Raw genomic sequence first — 19,608 nt, 5'->3', positions numbered from 1 at the left:
GGCGCGGGGCACGAGAACGTGGTGTGCGGGGCCTTGCCAGCCTTCCAGGTCCTATTCTCCCAAAGGTGTCAGGTGATGCAGGCGTGTGTAACAGCCCTGACCTGCTCCCGGCTGATGATTTGGACGTATGGCAGGTGTTCAACAAAGCAGCATTTCAAAGCAGCGTTTCCTCAGCATAGTGCTTACGTGGTGTGCAGCAAGATAGTAATGGATTTAGGATGAAGAAACAATGGTTCTTACACCTGGCAAGGGTTTGGAAATGGTTTCTAGACGCGGTGAGGAGGGTTTTGCATCTGGAGGGGTGTGGGCCAGAGGCCAGGATGCGGCTGCTGTGGATGGTGAGGCTGTGCCCAGCAGGTTGCCCCTGTTCTCGTCTGGGCGCTGAGACGGGCCGTCATGGGAAGGAGAGAACCTGCTCACGAGGGCAGGGCGGAGGGTCTGCTGTGCTGCGGGGCCTCTAGGAGAGGTGCTCACGGTCACACATACGGCGGTTGATGGCGCGAGAAGGTTGAGCGTTTCAGACCAGAGGATGAGGAGTCTTTTTCAATATTCTGGAAAATAAAAAGCATCCCGGGAAAGATGTGAGAGGCTCGCCTTGGCTGGAAAACATTAAGGTCTTCGTTTGGGCTTCGTTAGGTCCCACAGGGAGTCCAGGTTGCTCTTTGACCCTGGGGTGTGGCTCAGTTGGGGGCCTCAGGAGGGGGCGGGTGCTGTGGAGACCTCGGGCCCTGACCAGGCCGCGGTAGCCTCACCCCTCTGCTCACTGACTCCCAGGGGCCCGCCGCGCCAGCAGGCCTGCCCTCCCGCCCGTAGCCCTGCTGCCTGCCCAGTGGATTCTGTTCATTTAGGCTCCTGTGCTGTTTGAGTTGAATTTTGAGGTCCAGATCCCCCAGCCAGCAGTGTTTCTCTTGGGCTCCTTTGCTGCTCCCAGAGCCTGGGCAGAGCCACTCGACTCAATGGCTCCCTCTCGTGGGAGATGGGAGCATGGCAGTTGAATTCTGGTGAACTGAGGACAGCTGCGTGTCTGTGCCCCTGAGGTAACCTGAGCTGCAGGTGCCAGGCGGGTAGCGGTGGGCCAGCACCTCACTTCCTGCAGAGCTGGGTGATGCGGTATCATTCCCCGCCCCTCAAACCAGCCCGGCAGCGGCTCCTCCTGTGGGCCTGTCATCCTTCTTTGGAAATTAATGCTTTTCGGGTGTCTACCCTTGTCACCCCCTGGCCTCTCTTCATAAATGAGGGTGACTTCTGTGTGCCACAAAGTGAGTCCAGGCTGTAAGACTGGTGAAGAGCGACTGACCATTTACCCAGTTCCCACAGAGTCGACTGTGGACATTTACAGAGGCGGGAGATGGGTGCCTCCTGGGCAGAAGAGGCTGGGGCGCCAGGGCCATGCAGGGTGTCCAGTGAGGCGCCAGGTGACACATGCCCACTGCTGGCAGCTGCCCCTCTGGGCGTGGGCATCTGAGCCCCATGAGAGAGCTTGCTCTTTTCTTCCTGTGGCATTTTCTATTTCCCTCTTTACTTATTTAGCGTGGATTTTACCGTCCTGTGGGCAGATCATGCTGAAATATATGGAGCAGAGGGAAAGAACAACCATCTTTTCTCGGAACGGGTGTGTGTGTGTAACCGTGTCTTTTCTTGGAACAGGGGTGTGTGTGTGCACGTGCGTGCACCTGCCTCCTTATCAGCACAGCCTTGTGATTGTGTTGGGTGACTGGCAGATAACGTGGAGGCTGTGGTTTGCATGCCTTTGCTGGGATCCCTGTGCCCGCTCCTCACCAGCGGGCGCGGCTGTTGAGCTGGGCCTGGGTGCAGGGTCCCCTGCGCGCAGACACTGACTGTGCTCTCTGCTCCTCCTGCTGCCCCCAGGTCTCTAAGGTCAACGGAGTCACCCGAATGTCATCTCTGGGTACAAGCGCAACCAGTGCCAAAAAGATGCGCGAAGTCAGACCTTCACCGTCCAAAACTGTGAAGTACACTGCAACGGTGACGAAGGGGACTGTCACATACACCAAAGCCAAGAGAGAACTAGTCAAGGAAACCAAACCCCATCACCACAAGCCCAGTTCCGCTGTCACCCACACAATCTCAGGGAAAACTGAAAGCAGCAATGCAAAAACCCGCAAACAGGTGCTATCCCTCGGGGGGGCGTCCAGGGCCACTGGGCCCGCCGTCAGTGGCCTCAAGGTCAGCGGCAGGTTGAACCCAAAGCCGTGCACTAAGGAGGTGGGGGGGCGGCAGCTGCGGGAGGGGCTCCGGAACTCCAAGCGGAGGCTGGAGGAGGCGCCCCCGGCCGACAAGCCGCAGTCGCCCCCCAAGAAGATGAAGGGGGCTGCGGGCAGCGCCGCCGAGGGCCCCGGCAGGAAGGCAGCCCCGGGCCCCGCCGAGAAGGCGCTGCTTGGCGGCCCTGGGAAGAAGGAGGCGCCCGAGCGGAGCCTGGAGAGGAACCGGCCCAAGCGGGCGGCAGCCGGCAAGGGCCCGCCGGGCAGACAAGCACACGGCAAGCCGGACGGCGGCGCCCCCTGTGAAAATCGTTCTACCTCGCAATCGGAGCCCCTGCCTCGGCCGCACGAGGGGGCGGCCAAGGCCGAGAAGGGGGCCGGCAGGGCCGGGTGGGCGGCCATGGACGAGATCCCCGTGCTGCGGCCGTCGGCCAAGGAGTTCCACGACCCGCTCGTCTACATCGAGTCGGTGCGCCCTCAGGTGGAGAAGTACGGCATGTGCAGGGTGGTCCCGCCCCCGGACTGGCGGCCCGAGTGCAAGCTCAACGACGAGATGCGCTTCGTCACGCAGATCCAGCACATCCACAAGCTGGGCCGGCGCTGGGGCCCCAACGTGCAGCGGCTGGCCTGCATCAAGAAGCACCTCAGGTCTCAGGGCATCGCCATGGACGAGCTCCCGCTCATAGGTAAGGCCCGCGGCGGCCGGCTCCGCGCTAGCTCCTCCGCGCGCGTCCGGGCCCAGGGGGAGTCTGAGCCCCGCTTTCTGCAGGTCAGTGTGGTCCTGTGCGCCGCGCCACCCGTCCGTCCCCCCCCCCCCCCACACACACACACACACTCACTCACACTCACACACAGACACACACTCCCACAGCCACAGCCACAGCCACACACACAGCCACACACTCACTCACTCACTCACTCATACTGGGCCACACCTGCTGGCTGCCTGGCTGAGTCCATAGTGGTGTCCAGAGAGAGGGCAGGACTGCTGCACCCTGCCTTGGTCTGCTGGGGCTGCCTTAAGCAAGTACTGCAGTTGGGGGCTAGACCTGCAGGGAGTCACTTCTCTCGGTCTGGAGCTTGCAAATCTGAGAGCGAGGTGCTGGCAGGGTTCCTTTCTCCTGAGGCCTCTCTCCTTGCCTTGTGGGCAGCCTCCTTCTCCCGTGTCCCCACCTGTTCTCCCCCACACACAGATTCCTGGCATCCCTTCTCTTGTTAGAAGGACAGCAGTCGCATGGGGTCAGGGCCCACCAGTCGCGTGGGGTCAGGGCCCACCCGATGGCCTCCTTTTGCTGTGATCACCGCTTTCAGCACTGCCTCTAAACAGCCACACTTAGGGCCTCCACGCAGGACTGTGGGTGGGTGGCGCTTCAGCCTTCTCTCTCTCTGCCCTCTTCCTTCCTTGCCTCTTGGTTTTCCTGGTGAGAACCAGGTCCTGGTGGAACCTGTAGCTCCTGGAACCCTGTGGACCCGAGCCCAGGTGCAGCTCTGTGCTGCAGCCGCGCTCACCTCAGTGACTGCTGTTGTGAACAGGCCGGCTGGCATGGTGAGGCCCTGGGCTGGGCACACGCATGGCCCGCCTGGAATCCCCGTCTCCCTCCTCCCCGGTGGGTCCTTGCACCTCCAGGATTAAGGCCCTCCGTCGGGGTGAGCTGGTACCATGGAGTGGTGACCTCACACACCTCTCTTCCGGCTCAGGACCCTGGACAGGAGCAGCGCGGGGCCCACCTCCAGGTTGGAGCAGCCTTTGGCAGGCAGGGAGCAGAGGGGCCGCTGCGGTTACTTAGGTGTCGGGGTGGGCAGTAAGATAGGTTTCCTTGCACCACGGAGGTGTTGCTGTTACTCTCAGCAGATGAGACTCACGTCAATTCAGAGAACGCTTGGCTTGTGGCCCGCTGTCATGGATGTGATCGGAGGTGATGCGGGCTTGGGAGCAGGCTGAGGCATCGGCATCTCGGGAGTGCGGTGTGGGCTACGCGGGAGACCCAGAGCTGCAGTGGGGCAGCGGATCTTCTGAGCAATCAGGGCATCAGAGTGGGTTTCCTAAACCTCGGTTCCCACGGCACCAGAAGCCTCGATGTGACTGGGTGTGTTCACACCGTTGCTGTTGGCCCAGGTGTGAAGCCCTGTCCGCGTGGGGGAGGAGCTGGCTGGCCTGCCACCCGCCTTGGGTCTCAGCTCTGCGCTCAGCCTCCTTGCAGCGTGAGGGACTCGGTTTTGAAGGAGGTTTCCCAGCGTCCACAGACTGTTTGCCCCTTCCCTGGGAAGGTGGCGCTTTGTCCCGCAGTGTCCTGTGGTCCTGAGAGTGCGCTGGTGAAAACAGGAGAAGGGCAACGTGATCCCTTTGCAGAGATATGTCAGGGTGTCTGTGCTGCTGGCTTACAGCGGTGACCTCCTTTCTGGTCAGTCTGTGGTGTGACCCACCTCCCCGTCCACCTTGGCAGGTCCAGGAGGTGCCCAGACCGAGAGCAAGGCCTGCCGTGCGTCTTGGAACCTTGGGCCTTAGGCCCGGACGGCCAAGGTCGGGGCAGGTCTCCTCCTCGACGTGGCCCCTGCTGGCCTCAACCAAGCAACCAGCCAGCGTCCTGCCTGGCACAGCAGGTGGGCTCGGGGTGCCGCTCGCCCGTCCCCGGACATGCTGGCTGGCTGGGCCTGTTGGCGCACGGCTGGCTGAAGTGGTCTGATGCTGTTCACAGGAGCCCGCTGTTCTTCCCTTCCTTTATTTTATACCAAGGTGTCCCCACTTCTAAAGATAGAAACAGCCTTAATGTTCACTTTGCTCACCTAGCATTCTGTGGGGCATTTATCTCCTAACAGCCAGTGGATGATTATTATGGAAGATGTTTCCTTTTTATTGGCCCAAGAGTGGTTGCTTTTCCAGTTCCTGTTGAGAGAGTCACTGGGCAGCACTAGCACGTCTGTGGGTCTTGTGCCGTCTCCTGCCTCACGGTTTGTGCAGTCTGATTGAGAGACAGTGAGAAGCAGCCCACACACCTTCGGGGATGAGCAGGGGTGTGAGCAGTGATGGGAGGAGCTGAGGGGCGGACAGAGTTCCGCCTGCCCTCAGGGGGGCCTTGCCCGCTGCCTGGAAGTCTCGGGCTGAAGGGAGGTTACTGTGCGTGTGTGTGCGTGCATGCGTGTGTGTGTGGTGGGGGAGGGTTGGGAGGGGAATTGGAACTGATGGCGCGTGCTGGGTGTGTGCGGTTCCCATCCCACAGCCGTTCCAGGCGATGCTGGGCTGCAGAGGTGGCCGAGGGCATGACCTAGGCTCTGCCAGCCCCGCAGAGAAGCCCTGCTCCTTGAGCCGTCCCCCTGCCTCCTAGGGCGTGAGGGGGTGTGCACCTTGCCCCTGCTCCAGCCATGCTGGGTCCTCCCTCCCCAGGGACCGCCTCTCCTTCCTTTCAGGCCTCTGCCTTACGTGCCCCCTCCTCAGGGCTCCCTGCCCAGGCCACCCTCCTGTGTCAGTTGCTCCGCGGCCTGTCCTGGTCTCTTTACCGTCTTAGTGCTAAGATGGTCTCAGCCTCGTCTCTCTAGGCTGGGCGGCCCTGTTTGCTGCTCTGACCCCTGGCCTGGTGGCCTCCCTGGCACGTGGTGGGCACTGGGTGCCTGTGGACTCTCAGGTGACGGAAGGCGGTCCCTTTCACCCGCTGTCGCTGTCTTTTCTCCCCTCGCATCCCAGGAGGCTGTGAGCTCGACCTGGCCTGCTTTTTCCGGCTGATTAATGAGATGGGCGGCATGCAGCAAGTGACGGACCTCAAAAAGTGGAACAAACTCGCAGACATGCTGCGCGTCCCCAGGACCGCCCAGGACCGGCTGGCCAAGCTCCAGGAGGCCTACTGCCAGTACCTGCTCTCCTACGACTCCCTGTCGCCCGAGGAGCACCGGCGCCTGGAGAGGGAGGTGCTGATGGAGAAGGAGAGCCTGGAGCGGCGCAAGGGGCCCCTGGAGGGCCACTCGGAGCAGGACTACCATCGCTTCCACCCGCTGCCCCGCTTCGAGCCCAAGAACGGGCTCATCAACGGCGTGGCCCACAGGAACGGCTTCCGCAGCAAGCTGAAGGAGGTGGGCCCCGCGCAGCTCAAGACGGGCCGGCGGCGACTCTTTGCTCAGGAAAAGGAGGTGGTGAAGGAGGATGAGGAGGACAAGGGCATCCTCAGCGACTTCCACAAGTGTATATACAAGGTAGGGCCTGCGGGCCTGCCGTGTGCCCTCGCGTGCATGTTGTGGGCCGTGGGACCCCGAGCCCCCTGACAGCCGGCCCTGGTCCCATCCCTTGTAGAGAGCCATCTGCAGTCTGGGGCGGAATGAGCGTCTGGACCGGGCTCTGGGCGCCCAGCTCTGGCCTTGGTGTGGTGCTGAGTTGCTTCAGTTGTGCCTGACTTTGTGCAGCCCCATGGAGTATAGACTCCCAGGCTCCTCTGTCCATGGGATTCTTCTCCAGGCAGGAATACTGGAGTGGATTGCCTTGTTCTCCTCCAGGGGATCTTCCTGACCCAGGGATCAAACCTGGGTCTCTTACATTTCCTGTGTTGGCAGGCAGGTTCTTTACCACTGTGCCACCTGGGAATCGGGCTTCATTAAATGTGTGTTCTTGGACACGTAAAAATGTGTGTTCTTGTACACGTAAAAATGTGTGTTCTTGTACACGTGTGCCTGCATGCCAGGGACGCAACCTGGGAGCCACAACTCCTCTTTCCGGAGGCTGGGTCTGGGGCTTCTCGTACCCACAGAGACCAGGCCCCCTGCCGCTCCCAGTCACACCCCATGCCACTCGGCACAGCTCTGCTGCTGCCTGTCTGTCATGCGGATCTCCTGGGGAGAGAGCAGGGGTGGCTCCCTGCTTCTGCCCACACCATGTACCCATCCAGGTATTCCAAGACCCCTTCTTCCGGGGAGCGAGGGGGCATCTCGGTGTCTCCCTGCTTGGCAGCCTGGCTCTATCCACAGAGGCTGGGCTCCCCCCTCCCTGGCCCTCCAGGGCGATTGGGCCCCAGGCCAGGAGGGGGGGGCACAGGACCCCCAACCTTGATCAGTTCTGCAGGCTCCAGGAGGGCAGGGCCCCTGCGGAAGTTTTGGTGGCCATGCCCACCCACGTGAGCCTGGCCGTGGTGCAGAAGCGTGATGCGTGTCTGTGCTTGGAGGTCCCTCCCGGCTTCCCTCTGTGTCCTCGCCTCGGTTGGAGTCTCACCTCCTTTCTGGGGAGAGATGCCTGCTTGCCTGGAGCTTTCCCTGTGACTGGACCCAGGGAAGGTTGGATTTGTGTACACGTGGCTGCAGGCTGGTGGCCGTGGAGGCTGTGTGCACTGAGAGCCGGCCGGGAGCTCATGGTTCCAGGTTCTTAGCCCGCTCAGCATCTGGCGATTGACTGTTGGGTGCTGGGTGTCGTCATGTTGAATTACAGGCACCCTGCTTTAGTTGATAGAAAATCAGGCTCTTCCTAGTGGTTCCAACTTTATCTTGTGAGGAATGGCAGGTGAGAAGTTTGGACTTGCACAGACGTTTCTCTTGGTTAGGAGCCTCAGTTACAGAGCTGATGATGAGATGAGCAGGGTCTGTGACATGACTGTGCCCACTGTCCCTCCAGAGGCAGCTCTGTTCCTGGGGCTGCTCCAGCATCACCTCGTTAGGGGCCCTACCCCTCTGCCTCTGGCTTATCACACTTGGTGCCATGTCCCAGCTCCATTCTGTGCAAGGCCACATTCCCCAGGCAGCCTGAAGGTGCCTCGAGGGCAGAGACACTGTGTGTTTTGAGCACCGCTCCATCTACAGCCCCTTGAATCAGGCCTGGTACATAGTAGGTGCTCAATAAGTACTCCGCAGTCAAGGGGTGAGCGTGCCCAGTCAGGGAGGAGTGGAGGGCTTGCCTGTAGGACATGCCACCATTCATCCCAGTGGGCGTGTCGTTGGGAATGTTCCTGGGGCACGGTGGCAGAGGTGGGCAGGTTAGGTAATCTGAAGACCCTGCGGGCCCCCCCAGGGGAGTGGAGGGCAGGGGCCTCCCCTGGCGGGAGGAGGATTGGATCCCTCTGGCCCCTACAGATCCCCGAGGCCAGGCTGCTCGCCTGCCCGGTTCTCAGGGGAGGACCCTCAGGGCGGGTCCAGGGTTGCCCCAGGTTTCTCGCCCAGCGTCTCCGGTCCCGAGTTCCAGCCAGTGTCTGTCTGGATGTTGTTGGCTTGTCTCCCGACCACAGCCTTTCTCCTCCCTTCTCCAGGCTGTCCCCATTGCTCCAGCGACATTAGTCTTCGCTGGGGCTCCTGGGGCAGTGCGTCCTGCGGGTGCCGGGGGGTCTGGCCGGGGCTGTGGTGGTCGGGGGGTCACCATCTCCTTGGCCCACACTGAGGGCCCTTCTCGGGAATGTGGTCCCCGCTTCTGTGTCCCTGTCAGCTAGGGACATGGCCCCTGGACACAGGGACATGCACCCGGGGCCCTGACGGGGTAGCCCTGCTTTGTTGCTCCAGCTTGACTCTTGCTTTTGTTTCCTTTCCAGGGAAGGTCTGTTTCTTTAACAACTTTTTACCGAACAGCAAGAAATATCATGAACATGTGCTTCAGCAAGGAGCCCGCACCAGCTGAAATTGAGGTGTGTGAGCCGGGCGCCCTCTCTCTGCCTGGAGCTGGGGTGGAGCCCCCGGGCCTCCGTCGCCTGGAGGCAGGTGGAGGGTCCCAAGTCCATCCTCTGGGTCCCGGGCGCGGCCAGAACTTTCAGCTCGGGTTGACCCAAACTTGTTCCAGGTCAGAAAGGAGGTAGTGGAGCGAGCGTGTCCCCCGTGTCCTCCCTGACCGCCCTGTTCGCCCCAGGAAGGCCCCATGCCGCGCTGGCCCCCTCTCGCCCCTTCTCGCCCCGTCCTCCAGGAGACTGTTCGGCAGGAGGATGTTTGGAGCCCTGAAACCACGGCTGTGCCTTTTCCTCTCCTGGTTTTCATTTAATGGGATTGGCAGGCTGCCATTTTTGTGCTTCTGCCAGCCCTGTGCCGAGGTGTGTGAGGCTGGGCAGGCGAGCGGGGCTGCGCCCTGGCCCGTCAGTGGAGGGGGCTCCGGGGAGGAGGGCAGAGCCCAGGTCTGTCCCCTGGGGGCTCCCGGGTGCTGACGTAGGTGGGCCTGTCCGGGGGCGAGCCCCGACTCCTCTCCAGGCTCAGGGCATGCTGGACGAGCAGGAGTGGGCGCGGGCTGCCTTGGCTTTTGGCTGACGGTGGGTTTCAGACCGCTTCTCTCTCTCCATGGTCCTAGGCTCCTTTTCTCAGCATGACCACGCTGACGGCCTCGGCCCCTGGCCCTGATGTGACCTGGTGTCCTGGGAGTGGGGATCGGCCCTTCCCCCCCCCGCCATGTCCATGCCGCGGGCTGCCCCGCCTCCGATGGTGGCCATCGGGAGCCCACGAGGCCCGGCCTGGCGCTCGGGCCCGGGCTCAGTGTTCGGCGTTGGCGCTGTTGTCGTCCCTCTCGGTCCCAGGTTCGCACTCTGGGCTGCATGTGTGCCAACCACATGGTGGCCCCTCGGCCCTGCCAGAGCCGCGTCCCGTCCCCACAGCGCCGGCGGGTTCTGACCCAGTTCGCGTGTGCTCGTCACTGTGGCTTTCGCTGGTTCGCGCTAGTTTCGGGAGAAGTGCCAGAGGAGAGGAGCATGACTCCTGGGGGTGGGTGGTCGTCTGAGCTAGAGAAAGAGGCCTTTGCTTTACAACATAGGTCCTTGTCGGAGTCCCCGAAGGTGGAAGATTGTTACTGCCTGTCGTCTCCTGCTGGGAAGTTAATTCTGAGGGTCCTGGGTGGTTTTGTTTTTTAATTGGCGGATGCTCGCTTTACAGCGTTGCGTTGCCTTCTGCCGTGCATCAGCATGAATCGCCATAGGTACACGTGTGTCCCCTCCCTCTTGGACCTTCCTCCCTGAGTGTCTTGATTTTGCTTTAATGTTAATAGTTGTATAATATTTAAGCACAAAAGGAAGATTTGCTAAAATTGGAACCTTTAATCTGTCTGGCTAACTTCTGGATCCTACGAAGGGGCTGGAGCCTCTGCTTGGCCGGTGCTCCCCAGCAGAAGGGCCCCCCTTGTGTTGCACGATCCTTCCGCCCCCACTGTCTTTCTTTGCTCAGCGCACGTTGCTGTGAATCCCGGCAGGCGGCCGACCTGACTGGCCTGGACTGTCTCTGGCCCTTCGGGACCTGGAGCGTTTAATGGTCCAGTTTGTCCTTGAGGTGGGGCCTCTGGCTGCCCCCAGCCTGGCCCCTCGCTGTAGCAGCCGCACACGCAGCGTGGTGGGGGCTGACCCTGGGTGCTCCCTGCAGAGGCTCCAGGAAGCGGGGTTGGCTGAGGCGGGGAGGGCGTTGCTGAGCTTCTGCACTGATGGTTGAAGACGGAACCTTCTCACCTGTTAGCAAAGCCCGTCCCGACCTGGCGTTTGCCCTGCAATTTTTCAGGTCGTGCCCACCCTTCCCCCGTCTGTTTCATCAGCTTGGGTCACAGCCTCGGGGGCCGGGGGGTCACTTCCTTGTTTGGGGCTGAGTGGCATGTCTGCCCAGACGCCTGTCTGGGGGCACTGTGACCACACCTGCGGTGGGGGGGGGGGGGCGTCTCCCCTTCCTTCCTGAGTCACTTTCTCCCTCCCTTTCACGGAAGTGATCCTTGATTGCGGTGCCGTACGCGTGACATGTACCACTCAAGCCGTTTTTAGGTGCAGTTCAGTGGCACCAAAATCCTTTGAATGTCATCGTATGACCTACTCCACCACCCGTTTGCAGATTGTCCATCCTCCCAGACTGGAAGTTAGCTCCTGTGAATCACCGAGTCCACGCCAGCCCCTCCGTTCTCTTTTTCTGTCTGACTTTGTCCCGAATGCCTCACGGGAACCGAATCAGTGCTTGTCCTTCTGAGACTGGCTTCTCCACTTAGCATCATGTCCTTAGGATTCACGTGTTGTCGAGTGTCAGCATTTCCCTCTCTGAGGCCGAGTTATGTTCGGCCGACACTGTACCTCGTGTTGATCCATCTGTCGGTCATGGACCTGACCCCGTGACCCTGGGCGTGCGGTTACTGCCTGCAGCCCCGGCCGCCTGGGAGGCCCCGGCCCCTAGGTCGCATGCGGCGGCGGGGCTCTGCAGCCCCGGGCAGCTCGGTGCTGACGGCCCCCTCTCCCCGCAGCAAGAGTACTGGCGGCTCGTGGAGGAGAAGGACTGCCACGTGGCCGTGCACTGCGGCAAGGTGGACACCAACACCCACGGCAGCGGCTTCCCGGTGGGGAAGTCGGAACCGTTCTCAAGGTAACGCTGGACGCTCCTGCCCGGGTCCTGTGGGCCGGACGGCGTCTGTCCGCACTGGTTCGTGCCGGTTCGTGACGCCCCTGTGCTTTCCCCTGCAGACACGGATGGAACCTCACCGTCCTCCCCAATAACACAGGCTCCATCCTGCGTCACCTCGGTGCTGTGCCTGGTAAGCCGGCTGCAGGTTGGAGGGCTGGGGACCACGGTGTGCAGGGTGTGCAGAGACCTCGGGGATTGTTCGAGAAGGGAAAGGAGTCAGGGGTGTAGTTGGAGTCGATAAAAACGTGGAAAGGTAAACCAAATGCCAATCTGGAAGCTGGGGAGACACCTCCGCTTTCCACCTGGGAGCTTTCAGAGCTGACCTCTGACCCTCTGGGGCTCCTGCCTCACCCGGTAGGAGCGAAACCAGGCGTCCTGTTGGCGCACTGAGGGCCATCCCCTGGCGGAGGCGCTGCTCCAGACACGGTCCTCTTCCTGGGCCCCTGGCCTTGAGGCCCCACGGGCCACCGTGGTAGGCCTGTCCCTCCTGCCTCAGTCACTAGTCAGGGTGTTTCCTCACTATTGCTTTGTAACTGTGTCTGGGATCTTGGTTCCTATATCAGAAGCAGGAAGGAGCACGCGCCTTCTCATTGAGTTCTCCTGGTTCTGATCCCATTTCCTCCTTTTTCTGGCTGGGGAGGCGATTCGATGTCTGTCGCTGTCGCCCTGACTCACGGCTCTCCGTGCCTTCCTGTCCCCTTTGTTCCAGGAGTGACAATTCCCTGGCTGAATATCGGCATGGTCTTTTCTACCTCATGCTGGTCTCGAGACCAAAACCACCTCCCCTACATCGACTACTTACACACGGGTGCTGACTGCATTTGGTGAGTGTGCCGGCCCGCCCCCCTCTCACTCGCCGGGGCGCGTCCTGTGCTCCCTGTCAGAGTCTGAGGAGCGCGCTTGGGAGTCGAGCTGGTGGAGAACGTCGTAGTTTGCTCCGGTGAGGAGCACGGCTGCGAATCTCTTCCTGGCCATTGTCCGTTGCAGTTGCGGGCTCACACGGGGCTGTCCCTCTCTGAAGTGTCCCCCTCGGGGTTGTTGACGGCCAGTTCATGTCCTACTGGCGTCAGAAACGAGCGATAGAGCAGGAAGCGGGCCAGGCGTGGCGGCTGCATGGGCTCACGTGAGCGGGCGTCCTCAGCGCCTCCCGGCCCACCCTCTGCACAGCGAGTGGTCTCCCGGAGGTGGAGCTCTGCCGTTGGGGATTAGGAATTGGTCTGGTTCCCCGGCGTGATCCTTCACTGTCAGGCTCTTCAGCCCCGCTCCGAGCTGGCTCTTCAGCGCCTTTGTTGATGGCGGCAGATGGGAAATCACTGCAAATGATCAGATGTCTTGTTGTCTGACGGGCTACCGGCATCGCATCCATCCCACACTTACTCAGTTTATTGTCCTAGTGGGGTGATTAGCTCCTCTGTTAAAGTCCTAGAGCCGATGTTCTTACTCTAAGGAGCTGGTGTCGGCAACAGTCTCATCACGGCTCCTCCTGCGTTTGGGCTGCCTCGGGGCAACGGGCCGTCGGTGTCGGAGCAGGCAGGCCCTCTGCTGGGTTTCCCGTGGTGGGGCCAGGGTCTCAGGCAGCGTGGAGGGTCGAAGAGCTGCATAGACTCAGGGGGTGTGAGCCCCCTGCCCTGTGCCCCTGGTCCTTCATCAGAAAGTGGGGCCACGTGGCCTTGGCCCTGCAGGGAGACAGGGTGAGAGGCTGTGGCCTGCGTGCTGAGTGACTGCTGAGTGAGAGGCAGGGGACGTAAGGCTCTGGAACCTCTGTGCTGCAGGGACAGGTTGCCAGAAAGGATCAGAGGACTTCACGGTGTGGTTTTTCTTAAAACGTGTGAGTGAGGTTAGAAGCTCTGGACTTAAGTCAGATCAGCAATAGAATATGTTGGTGTTGAGACAACAAGCCTCTCAGAACCTTGACTAGGTTAGTAGTAGTGAGGACCCCCGCCCGGTAGACCGCTCATCACGGGTGCCCTCCCCGCCCGGCCTAGGGGAGGTGGGGACAGGCAGCCTGAAGCCCCGCACGTAGCTGCGGGGAGGGCAGGGGGTGGTCAGCTGTCCCCTCTAGCCCGTGGACGGCAGGGCTGGGAGTCCCAGAGCAAGAGACCAGGAGGAGCCTGCCTCTGTGCAGACCACTGCCACCAGCGTCTCGAGCGCTGTAGGCGACAGGTGTGTCCCCCGGGGTCCTCCTGGGACCCGACTGGTCACTGCCTCCCTCCTGCTCCCCGGCCCGCACTGAGGGTCCTGGTTCTTCGAGCTGAGCTGAGGCCGCGTCCTCTCCCACCGGCCCCGCTGGGCTCTGGCCCCAGTCAGCGGGGGCCGTGTTGTCTGAGCCCCACCCTGCGCGGCTGCTCCCTCCACCTTGTACAGGCCCTTGGTGTGGGTGGGTTCCACGCTGAGCCCTGGTCCCGCCCCGTCCTCCATCTGCTGGAGAGAAGGGTCAGGTGCCAGCCCAGCAATAAGTGCCTGCTCTGGAGGCTCACAAGAAGCTGTTGAAGCTGCGGACATGTCTGGATCTGATTTATAGGGGCTTTAAATGTCTGGTTTTGGTCTGAAGGCTGCATGGCTTGGGCATAGGTTGGACCCGCATGCAGGTGGGCATGCTCGTCACGGGGCATAAGCGGCAGAGCTGCCCAGAGAGACCCAGGGCCACTGGGCACATGCCCACCTCCCTTCCTGCAGCTGAGGCCGGTCTCCAGGCAGCTGTGGGCCCCTCTTTCTGGGGGAGTACGGAGGGCGGGCTCCCTGGGGAGGGGCCTTGTCAGCAGCCTCCGCCCTGATTCCAAACCGCCCAGGTATTGCATTCCTGCTGAGGAGGAACACAAGCTGGAGGACGTGGTGCACACTCTGCTGCAAGCCAACGGCACCCCCGGCCTGCAGATGCTCGAGAGCAACGTCATGGTAGGGGCCGCGGGCTGGGGTGGTGGGGCCACAGGCTAGGGCGGCGGGGGCCGTGGGTGGGGGCCGCGAGGCGGTTTCATTTACTCACCCCTCGGCTGACCTGCCCTGCAGAACTAGAGGACCGTGAACAACCAATCCAGGGAGCCATCGTAAAAAAAAAAACTCTTTTATGGAAACACAACTAAAGCATGCTCCTCTCATTGCCCAGGATGTGGGGCCCTTTGACTCCGTTTCGGGCCTGGTGGGTTTGTAAATGGCGACTGGGGTCGGGCCAGGCACCTGCACGCTGGGCAGGATCACTGAGGGCTGAGAGCAGAGGCAGCTGGACCGGTTCTCAGAGCCTGTTGAGTCCTGTTGTGTTCTGACAGCCTGATCTCAGGTCTTCTCTGGCCTCTGCGGCCCTTGTCGGGGTCTTCTCTCCCAAGCCCATAGCCGCCGTGCGGCAGGGATCCAGGGCTCTGCTTGTGAGGGTCCCTGATCACCGCTGCCGTGCCCTTGTCTCAGGCGTTGCCCCTGGGCCTGTATCAGTTTAGAACTTCCTGTTCCTTCACTTAGGGGTCATGTCTCTTTTATTTTCTAAAAGAGAAACAGAGAATCTGTAATACAGGACATACTCCGGGTGGGGAGCAGGCTTAAGCCCCGACGCCCGTCCGGAGGGCTGGTGTGCTGGGCCGCTGCCGCAGGCGGTCCTCACGGAAAGCGGGGCAGGAGGCAGGTGGCTCAGCCCCACGTCTCCGCAGATCTCCCCGGAGGTGCTGTGCAGGGAGGGAATCAAGGTGCACAGGACGGTGCAGCAGAGTGGCCAGTTCGTCGTCTGCTTCCCGGGATCCTTCGTGTCCAAAGTCTGCTGTGGCTACAGCGTCTCCGAGACCGTGCACTTCGCCACCACCCAGTGGACGAGCATGGGCTTCGAGACGGCCAAGGTAGGCAGGTGGCCACTCCGCACGCGGCCCGGCGTCCCCCAGTGGGGGTCTTGTTTGTAGATACAGCCTAAGGCGGCTGAGAAGCTCGTCTGGGGAGGGAGAGTGGCTCCAGCTGGCTAGCCTCCTGTAAGTTGCTGGGTTCTCTAGCTCAGTCCTGGGCCGTCGCTGCAGAGGTGTGAAAGGCGAACCCTGGCTTTGGCTGGCGGAGGACCTGGGGTCTGCGGTCTTCCTCGGGGGAGACAAGATCATCGTGTGGTTTTTGCATTGCTTTTCATCCAAATGGAATTCAGAATTTGAAAATTCAGATAGCACCGCCTCCCCCAATAAAGGAAACCCTTGATAGCTGCCTAGAAATGAAAACCTGCCCTGAAGGGATGTGACTGCCTCTTTCAGGAGATGAAGCGTCGCCATATAGCTAAGCCATTCTCGATGGAGAAGTTACTCTACCAGATCGCACAAGCGGAAGCAAAAAAGGAAAACGGTTCCACTCTCAGCACCATCTCAGCCCTTCTGGACGAGCTCAGGTAACACGAGACAGTTCTAGGCCGGCCCATCTAGGCTCAGCCAGGCATGGTGAGGGTGCGGTCCGTCCTTTGTGGGGAAGCGCTGGCCTCCTCTTCCTGGGGCTCGGCCGGAGGCTGAAGGCTGCAGGTGCTGGCTCTTCTGCGCTTGGCCGTGTGCCCCGTGGTCACAGCAGGCAGGTGTGGCCGTCCAAGAGGCCTTGGGGCAGGTCTGGCCTTTTGACTTGGGTGCCCAACTGAGGACCCCAGCCCCTGTGGGCCAGCTGACCCCCGGTGTCCTGGCAGGGATACGGAGCTGCGGCAGCGGCGGCAGCTCTTCGAGGCTGGCCTCCACTCCTCCGCCCGCTACGGCAGCCACGACGGCAGCAGCGCAGCGCCCGACGGCAAGAAGAAGCCTCGGAAGTGGCTGCAGCTGGAGACCTCGGAGAGGCGATGCCAGGTGTGCCAGCACCTGTGCTATCTGTCCATGGTGAGCCCCGCGCGTGCCCCGCCCGGCCTCCCCGCGGGCTGACTGTGGGGATGCGGCTGCCCCAGTCACTTTCCTGGCCTCCCCGCGGGCTGACTGTGGGGACGCGGCTCCCTGGCTTTCCTGGCCTCTCCTTAGCTTTCCTGGCCTCTTGAAGCTTCTGTTCAGCTGCGCGGTTGCTCTGGTTGCCCCAAGGACTCTGAAGTCTGTCTGGTAAAGCAGCACTTCCCATTCCCAGCTTTCCGTCCCTGGTCGTGGCTGGAAACCAGCGCAGTCCAGCCCTTCTGCCTTCTCTCTCGGCTGTCCCGCAGCCTCCACGCTGGGCTTGTCTGACCCAGCCGGGGGCTGAGTTACACGCCTCACGCTCCTACACCCAGCCCAGCCCCCTCCCGCCTCCTTCAGGCAGTGGCTCCCCGCACAGGTCTCTGTAGCTGTTGTAGTTAGCCAGGGCTGCTGTACTGCACTACTGACTGCTGCCGTGAACAGCAGAAACGTCTCTCTCATAGTTGTAGAGGCTGGGAGTCCCGGGTCAAGGTGTCAGCAGGTTGGTTCTCCCTGAGGCGTCTCCTTGGCATGTAGACATCCACTTCCCCTTGGTGCTCACGGGGCCTTTCCTGTGAGTGCTTCTGTCTTAATCTCTTCTTGTCTTTGAAAGGATGTAAGTCATACGGGACCAGAATCCACCCTACAGCCTCATTTTCCCTGCTTCTGTCTCCGACGCTCCTGCTCAGGACCTCCTGAAGGGTTAGGACATCTGCATTTGGGGAGGGGATAATAATTCAGTCCATGACAACCACGGGTCCCATTTTATGTATTTCTTCTATTAGTTTTGTTTTCCCAGAGGCTTTTTAAAAAATACAAATTAGAACCACACTGTCTTTAAAACAAGTCATAAGAGTTTCACCAGATTTTAGAAATGTTTTGTGGATATCACTCATGAAAGCTGCATAGTTCTGGGTTTGTTCGTCTTGCATTGGAATGGGGTTATACTCGTGGGAAACCATCATTGTAGGTTTCCCATGAGCCTGGGTGACTACTATGACCTTGTGTGGCCCTTGTCCCTTCCCGTGGGTTCCGAGGATGGCATTGTCCCTCAGAAAGCTGACTTTCAGAGTGGTCACCAGTATTTCTTAGCCTGTTATTTAGAAAGCACATACCCTGAATTCACGGGTTAACGTTCAGGTTTTATTTGTACGTGGCTTTTCATTACTTAGGTTATTTACTAAGGGATTTGTGCATTTCTGTTCACTGTTTTGTGTTTTTGTGTGGTTCCATCCTCAGTTTTGAGTCATGTGTTTCTGCCAATAAGCATCATTTCCTTACACCTGCAGCTTGGTTTCTTGTCTCTGCTTAGAAACCTCAAAGACAGGAAACAGGTCTTTCCCAGAGTCCTTCTGAAAGAGCCTGTGATGCTCTTGTCTCTGGCGTGTTAAGGTAGTGTCTCCCCGTTGTTCACACAGAGGGAGACCAGGCCAGGTCAGGGTGGGGGCGGCACGCAGAGCAGCTCAGGCCAGGTGCAGCCGGGTCCCTGGGATCAGGAGCCGTGCAGGCTGGAGCGTGGACAGAGGCCGGCTCCTCGGGAGGCACGACTGGCTGGGCTGCCCGAGCCGCTCAGGAGCAGGAGACACTGTCACAAATGTCCAGGGTGACCCTCCTGGCATCTTATATCCTGCGGGAGGTTTTGAACCAATAGTCTCAGGAGCCCTCAAACCCCGCAGCCCCGGCCGCCACGCTCCGACTCGGGCCAGGAAAGCGCGGAGAAGCCAGAGGGCCCTGAGGCCGCCGGGCCGCCGGGCCGCCGCTCCAGCTCGTGATGCCGTGACGTTCAGTTGCTTTCGCAGCAGCATCCTCTGTTTCTGGGCCACAGATGCCTCCAGCCCAGGCGGTGGGCTCCCCTGCTCTGCTCTTGAGAGCCTGCCACCCTCCTTTGGGGCGCCCTTGCCTGCCTCGCATGCCTCAGCCGCACTGCCTCTCCCCCCACACAGGTCGTGCAGGAGAACGAGAACGTGGTCTTCTGCCTCGAGTGCGCGCTGCGCCACGTGGAGAAGCAGAAGTCCTGCCGCGGCCTGAAGCTCATGTACCGCTACGACGAGGTCAGTGCCTCCGCAGGGCGCCCGCCCGCGTGGCCCCGCATCCAGCCTGCTTCCAGGCACCTCTGGCCCGATGGGGCTTGGTGTGGTGGGAAGCGGCTCGGTGGGCCGAGACAGGGTGAGCAGGGTCAGCTGGGGCTGCCCTGGCCTGGAGAGGCCAGCAGCTGGGGCTGGGGGACTGGCATCCTCGTCCATGCCCCTCACGTCTCGGCACACCCACCCGCAGCACCCCCAGCCGGCCGTTCACAAGCAGTGTGCGGTGACACGTGGACGCCCCACTGTCTGCTGGGGGCTGTGCCATCCCCTCTGGCCGGGGCAGATCCAGGGGAAGAGCGCAGGACTTGGCCCGAGTCGCCTTCCTGCTGGGGCTCCAGGAGTGTCTGGGACACACCGTGAGGATGTCTCTGTGCTTCTGCCCACATCGGGGTCCCTCCCTGCAGCGGCTGGGGTGCTGCTGTGGTTTGGGGTATGGTGAACCGTGGGGCCCGCGGCCACCCACTGAGCTGCAGGCTAAGCCCGAGGGGGTGGTCCTGGAGCGCCCGGGCCCTTGTCGTCACTTGGGGGCCTTGGCAGAGCCGGAGTCTTTCTGCTCCTAAAGCTTTCACCTTCTGAGTAAGTCCCAGTTGCACCCTTTCTAAAAACCCGTCGTCCCCAGAGGCAGGTACAACGTGCCGTCTGTGTGGCTGGTTTCTACCCTCCAGTGGGTAAGGGCCGGGTGCTGCCTTCAGCTGCGAAGAGCACCCAGATCTCTGCCCCCAGAGCGGCTGGCACGTGGCCCCCCTGTCGGCTGTCCACGTGCTTCCAGGCTGCCCTGTGATTGTGGTTTCGGTTGATGTACACACGTGTAGCTCCGGGGCACATGGCCCTGCAGTATTTACTCTGCACTGACCCAGAGCCCTTCTTGGGGGTCACCTTGGGAGACTGCCCCCTTTGCCACTGCTGGCCCACCCTCCTGTCCAGCTGTGAGCCCCGCCTTCAGCGCGGAACCTGCTAGCTACCCCCTGCCCCAGGGAGGCGCATCCCATAGAACACGTCAGAGCCCTAGGTGAGCCAGGCCAGATGCCCAGCCAGGCCTGATTCAGGAGGTTCTGGGGGCACCCTCAGGGGCTCAGGCTGTGGTCAGATTTGATAAGAAGCCTTTGGCTAAGTTATAAGATTAGAAAGCTGGAAATAGATCTCTCTGTATCTTCTTTGTCT

The 19,608-nt window shown here is 61.1% G+C and overlaps 1 protein-coding gene across 16 annotated transcripts in view; it reads left to right on the top strand.

The window, feature by feature from the left end:
• Nucleotides 1–19,608, top strand: part of JARID2 (jumonji and AT-rich interaction domain containing 2) — a 231,140-nt gene that overhangs the window by 208,010 nt on the left and 3,522 nt on the right. For all 16 annotated transcript variants that reach the window (XM_069563841.1, XM_069563848.1, XM_069563839.1 and 13 more), the window contains 11 exons: nucleotides 1,870–2,908; nucleotides 5,902–6,404; nucleotides 8,711–8,803; nucleotides 11,359–11,477; nucleotides 11,576–11,646; nucleotides 12,226–12,340; nucleotides 14,306–14,411; nucleotides 15,152–15,334; nucleotides 15,728–15,858; nucleotides 16,141–16,324; nucleotides 18,307–18,414. In XM_069563841.1, the coding sequence (XP_069419942.1) occupies nucleotides 1,870–2,908; nucleotides 5,902–6,404; nucleotides 8,711–8,803; nucleotides 11,359–11,477; nucleotides 11,576–11,646; nucleotides 12,226–12,340; nucleotides 14,306–14,411; nucleotides 15,152–15,334; nucleotides 15,728–15,858; nucleotides 16,141–16,324; nucleotides 18,307–18,414 (2,652 nt within the window). The remainder of the gene's footprint in view (nucleotides 1–1,869; nucleotides 2,909–5,901; nucleotides 6,405–8,710; nucleotides 8,804–11,358; nucleotides 11,478–11,575; nucleotides 11,647–12,225; nucleotides 12,341–14,305; nucleotides 14,412–15,151; nucleotides 15,335–15,727; nucleotides 15,859–16,140; nucleotides 16,325–18,306; nucleotides 18,415–19,608) is intronic.

Source organism: Ovis canadensis, chromosome 20, assembly GCF_042477335.2.
Source record: "Ovis canadensis isolate MfBH-ARS-UI-01 breed Bighorn chromosome 20, ARS-UI_OviCan_v2, whole genome shotgun sequence".
NCBI classification, from domain to species: Eukaryota; Metazoa; Chordata; class Mammalia; order Artiodactyla; family Bovidae; genus Ovis; species Ovis canadensis.
Note: the sequence above shows the minus strand (reverse complement) of the source record. Positions and strands in the feature narration are given on the sequence as shown.